At 38.0% G+C, this 6,358-nt stretch overlaps 1 protein-coding gene across 1 annotated transcript; it reads right to left on the minus strand.

Annotated features, from left to right (window-relative positions):
* Positions 1-5,539: 5,539 nt before the first annotated feature.
* Positions 5,540-6,055, minus strand: LOC145665957 (uncharacterized). Its single transcript, XM_081733061.1, has one exon. It carries the CDS (start codon positions 6,053-6,055, stop codon positions 5,540-5,542), a length of 516 nt encoding a protein of 171 aa, XP_081589187.1.
* Between the last annotated feature and the right edge of the window lie 303 nt (positions 6,056-6,358).

The raw sequence follows: 6,358 nt of genomic DNA on the forward strand, positions 1-6,358 counted from the left end.
TCCAAAACCTGTCGACCGAATATTGCTGTCAAAAGCAGGATAGGCGGTGTCTTAATACTAAGTTGTTAAGGTAAAAGAGATTGTTTCTCTCTCTGACCTAAAGGCATAGGCATTAATTTGAAAGAAACATTACAATCCTCAAGTCTCAACAGTGGCTCACCTGTATTTCTGTTTCCTTAATGTTTAGTGAAGTTGTTAATTCTTGGTGTTAAAACACTTCCAATACACGATACTACTGGAAGTTCTAGGTGACTCAGAAATTGTTACTTGAGGCACAGAGTTCGATATCCTGCTTGGACCTGAAGACGTCTGTCGGAAGGAAAGACGACGGCTCAAAAGATGGCGATCATCATCTCTCGAATGTGTTAGTGAAGGTATATCGTCTTCAGTTTGCTGGTGATGAAGTCCATGGATCAGCCTTTGAGTTATCACAGACGTCTTTCTGTTTGATGTCCTCAATATGCCAAGTCAAAGAACGAACACATGTCATCTAGTATTGAAAGGAAACGCATGGTAATAAATATCTCGTAACACTCACTGTTGTTATAATACCTGATGGAAAAGAAATCACGAAAGAACCAAATACACAGATACGATCTATCTCTGATTAAGGCGAATTAAACCTGATTAAACAGATTACAACAGTTTGGTAAAAGGGATCAACAAATGTACTTTATCATCGCGATCAATTTGAGAGACTACGTAAAGAAATCAAATCTGACAAAATTAGCCTACAAATCATTTAAAACTCAGAATACTCTATCGAAAAAGACCCAAGCCAGAGCTGAAGCTTAATTAAACGCGAAACAGCATTTGTCATCAAGCTTCCTTACATACAATGGCCATGATATCGAACATGTCAAAGAATAGAAGAGGTATTTGCACATTATTTTCATTCAATTTACAACAATGTACCCACCATATACAACGTTGACTGTTTGCTTCCTACAATTAGATGAAAAAAAAAACTCAAAGAAATAGAAAGTTCTATACAAGCGTTGAAACCAAAAGCATCTTGTGGTTCTGATAACATTCTTCCTTATGTTGTGAAAGGTTGCAGTAGTATATTTAAATACTCACTCCGTATTATATTCGATATTTCTATCTGAACAAATACTTTCCCATATAAATGGAAAGAAAGTTTACTTTGTCCATTACTAAAATCTGGAAACACGAGAGAAATAGAAAATTTCAGGCCAGAAGCTATTTTGTCGCCTTTGCCAAAATTCTTGGAAGTATGTTATATGCGCGAATTTTAAATAATGTACAACCCGTTCTTTCAACTTATCTACTTACCCGTTCTTTCTTACACAAAAATCTACGGCGACAAACGTATTAATTTTAAGAAATTTCATAACAACACAATTAGATATAGGCTGTCAAGTAAATGTCGTTTATACTGATTTTTACAAGGCATATGACGTCGTTGATATGATGTCTGGCTACTTAAAATAGCATCTCTGAATTTTTCGAAAGAAGCAATGAAGTATCCTGTATCATAGTTGCATGACTGAAAACAATATGTTTCATACATAGGACTTGTTACTGAAAAGTTCTATACTCTATCGGGAGTCCCTCAAGGATCTGGTCTAGATTCCCTGTTGTTTCTTCTTTTTATTAATGATATTGCCCTGTGTATTAAAACTTCTCAAGTTCTTCTTGTTGTTGAGGCTCTCAAATTATATTCCAAAGTAAGTTCAATTGAAACTTCAACAGGATCTACAGATATTTCAAATATGGTATGATAATAAATTAATCCTGAATAGGTCTAAATGTAAATCTGTATCTTTCACGAGGAAAGAAAATCCAATCACTTTATCTATACAATAATTGGCACTTCTCTTTTTACCCCAAATACTATCAAAGAAGTAGGAGTTATATTTGATAAACTAACCTTTGCTCAACACGTTGACTCATTAATGAGTAGTGCATATAGAAACCTAGGTTTAATTTATAGGATAGAACAGGAATTCTACAAAGAATCAACATTTATAAGGCTATATTTTTCGTATGTGAGGTCAAAATTAGAATCTTGTTGTACTGTTTGGACACCAAATGTCACTAAATAATCTGCTGCAATAGAAAATATACAGTTTAAATTCTTAAAAATGCTTGCGTACAAGAAAACCGGTTTCTATCCAAAGTATGTCCATTATGAAGACTTAGTAACGAATTTTACTTTTGAAACATTAGGAAAAAAAGGAGATGGGTATTTGATTTGTTGTTCTTACATAAATTATTAAACGGGAAAATTGATTGTTCAGAACAGTTTCAGAAATGTTATTACGTGTCCCAACAGTTAAGATTAGAACAACAAACACTGGGGCATTATATTGTAGAAAAGCAACAACTAACATATTATGTGCTATGTAATGCACTCACTGTTGACTTGAATTACTCGTCAGAAAAAAAAAACTTAGAAAGTCTGTCATGATGAGCAGCCGTAAGATTCAAAACGGAATATCAGTATAACAAACGAAAACGTAAACCCCGTTTAGCTATACATTATTGTACTATATACACATTCGTATCTGTGTTACACAGATTAACGCTTTAAAAATCCTTGAATCAGTGTCCGACTCATAGATGCAAGTCTTGCAAGTCTTTGTTTTGTTAGGTACTAGTATAAGACGTACATTCATTAAGATAAGTTTATAGACTGCCTACAATTGCATATAACATATAAATAATTATTGTATTAACATAAGCCGATTTATATTACGACTAGCCTTTGGCCAGCTGAGGACGCCGCCCCCAGACCCCCATTTTTGCTCGACCTACGGCCCCGCATGTCATATTTTCGTGCATTTATTCTTAATATTTCCTTCATTCGGCCCGCGTTTGCTCGGCCTAATCTCCACATCTCATATTTATAATATTTTGTTCCTTAATACTCGGCTTAATAACTCGCAGTTTATTTTTTTATAACAGCCTTTGTTTTGTCAATCATAATTTATCGACTTATTATATAATGAATGATGCTGTTGGATTCTCATTTTCAGAGGATTCTGTGTTTTTTTTTTTGTTATTCCTAATTTTCAAAAAAGAAATCCAGGATTTTTGTTCGACCATATCTTTCGCATATTTTTAAGGCAAAGGTCGATTTTCTTGTAATTTTGTATATTTCCACACCACCCCTAGGGTATCCTGCTATAGGCATATTCCTTTCAATGAAAGCTTTTGCTTGGTCATGTCTTTCGTATATTACCAAAAGTTGAACATAAGTGGTATTTGTGTCTTGGAAGGTTCCTATCATACTGTCAAAGACAAGTTTAATATGATTTGTATTTGGACAGGCACCATGCATTCTCCATAAAGAAGTTTAAAGGGATTTATTTTTGCGCATGCTTTTATGTTACTATCAAGTGTAAGTGAAAAGGAATTTTTGGAGCAGAAATTTATCATACTCCGAAATCAAAGTCCATTGGTGTTGTTCTCTGGGTAATTCCATAGTATGCTATCACTCACTAAAAGGAACTATCGTAGAAGCTGTGGGTATACAACGTTCTTTACAAAAGCAGTTCCTTCAATTATTCTTTCAGACTGAACCAGTAACACAACAGAATCCCTTGATCGGACACGTCCAAGTGCGACGTACAGTTGGCCGTGAGCGAATACATCACTGCGCAAGTCTACTCCAACAAAATCAATTGTTTGACCCTCACTCTTGTTGATCGTAATAGCGTAAGTCTAAGAGGAAACTGCCTGCGATACATCGTCAAAGGACTGTTGGGTTCAACCGGCTCTTGAAAAGTAATCCGTGGTATTGAATACAGCACGGAACTATGAGGTTTTCTCACTGTTATGAGCCGTGGAGATATATCAACGATTATGACTTTAGTCCAGTTTAGAAGCCCATCATCGAAGTGCAAATTCCTCATTATCATGCAAACTGTGCCTTTTTTAAGTTCCAGGTTGTGATCTGGAACTCCTTTGGCATTGACGTTAGCGAGGGCCTCTGGAGTAAGAAAGAAGTCATCGACGTAGCTTTCTTCCACGTAATTCAAGCTCAGCAAGTGAGATGAATCGCCAGGTAACCTTTTTAAGATTGTTGTGTTTACAAAGTCAACATTTTCATTGTTTACACAAAGAATTGTTCTCTTTGCCAAGTGTTATGTTCAGACAACACATTTCTGGGGAATTTTTTTTCAATAAATAGAGAAACATTAGTGAGGTATTGAATCTTCGGCAATGGTACGAGTTGAGCTGCATCCTGACCTTCACCGAAATTGATAGGAGGTAGTGTACCGTCACCAATATGTAAGAGAAAGTTGGTAAATGAGGAATCATTCTGTATTCTTAGATTTTGTTTAAGACTGAACTGCTTCACTGACGACCCTATAGGAGAGCAGCGAAGAGAAGCTTGAATCACTTCAAGTAAGTACGAGCAGTTGTAACAACTGGAGGGATCTGTCGAAAATCTCCGGCAAAAATCACAAGTTTCCCACCAAATGGCAAACTTGTTTTCATTAGGTCTCACAATGATCTCTCTAGTATGTGGATTAACGCTTTATGTGCCATTGGTGCCTCATCGTAGATTACAACAGATGCTTCCATGATTAATTCTGCTCGCTGACTCCCTCCCGTAATTCCCCAAAATTCCATGTCATTACTTAAGTATAAGGGCAAGTTAAACATGCTGTGCGCTGTCGTGCCACCTTCATAGTTCTTAGCAGCATGTCCAGAACTTGCAGTACAAAGAACTATGCGACGGCTAGGCGTAGTTTAGCAGTGAGAACAGTAAGAAGCAGAGTCTTCCCCGATCCAGCAGGCCCGTCGATAAAAATTACATTTGAACACTCATTGGTGTGACATATTCCAGGAAATATGTGACATATTCAAGTACATTTTTATGGTTCTTACTAACTTTAGGGAGCCATTCTTCGATAAAAGAAGTAAGCTGACTTACAGAATATTGCACCTTCTCTCAATCAAGTTCAGTTAACTCATCTTGAACATCAGGAAGGCCATATTCATAAAGGCGAGATCCATGTCGTCGAAGGCTTCTGTCGATTTCACATAGTGCTACTGTGTAGGCTCGGTCTGGATTATTTAAATAATTTTGTAACATATCTTCTGCCAACAGATTCTTAAAGTTATTCCACAAGTCTGCGTTCCTTGCCTCAGCAACAACAAGAAGAACGAAGAACTTCCTAAGTCTGGTGCCAGTCATGAACTCTGAAGTCTTCTATAATGCTCTTTCGTACTCCTGCTCATCATTCACCAATCCCAGAGCTCGTGCAGTACCTTGTAAGGTAGTATATCCTTCACCGCCTAGAGATATGAGTTCGCTGCAGCCTCTACAGGGAAAGTTGTTCAAGAGCATTCGTAAGTAGAACCGTTCTCCTCTGTTATGAGCTACCCAAATAATTCTCGCCACCATCTCTTCACGCTGCCTCTTGGTGATGAAATGTACTCCATCAGGGTGGGGAATCACTGGAACACTACACGAGCCTGGTCGTTTTAAATGCACGACATACCGTTCGCAAAAGTCCAAATAGGTTAGATTGTCAAATTCAGGTGACGTTGGTCGAGAAAGTTACAAAGTAAGATTAGAACATACTCTACTAACAGTATCTATTTCGTGGCCCGGTCGGAAAACAACAGACTGGTAGCCCTCCAGATGCACAGAAAGCTGGATTACATTAGGTTCACGGCCAGTCATCTCAAATTCCAGTGTACGCCACGCAGGTTCACAGGCCCCAATGTAGCGTTTTGTAGCATAAAGTTCTACTTCACCGTTCAACTGTTCTTCCGGAACAACCGCAACGCGACCCTCATCCGGTCCCTTGATTATGTTTTGAAATAAATACTTCACGATCTTATGAGTTGAAGCAATTTCAAGGTTTATGTGACAATCGTACTTCAGTAAAAGAGGAGCATTATAAGGCACAACCCAAGAGTCAACCTGTACGTACTTCCCACCAGAGGTAATTTTAGCAGTGTTAGAACTATCCCTCCTGTAGTGCACAAACCCTCTCTCATCTACATGTGTCACTTCAATATCAGGCTTAGGGAAGCGTTTCGTGTACTTTTTCTCCTTACAGTCCCACATGGAAGATCTGTGCGATTAGGAGGTCCACAAGGGCCGTGCATCATGTGTCTCAATACAAGCTCTCTCAATTTCCCGCGTGCCTCTTCCGGTGAAAGGATGTTGGCCCGAACAACTTGATCAATTTCAGTGTTTCCTCTCGGCCCTCCCCCCTCAACTCTAAAACACACATGTGAGTTAGTTAAACCATGCTTCTTGTACTCCACCACATAGAGTAAATAAACTCTTTTTCCAAAAAAATGTCCCACTGCGCAGATCTCGAAGCAGTTCCAATAGTTTTAACTGGAACATTCGGCATACCAAACA

This window comes from Thermobia domestica, chromosome 12 (genome assembly GCF_964235325.1).
Source record: "Thermobia domestica chromosome 12, izTheDome1.hap1.1, whole genome shotgun sequence".
Classification (NCBI taxonomy): Eukaryota; Metazoa; Arthropoda; class Insecta; order Zygentoma; family Lepismatidae; genus Thermobia; species Thermobia domestica.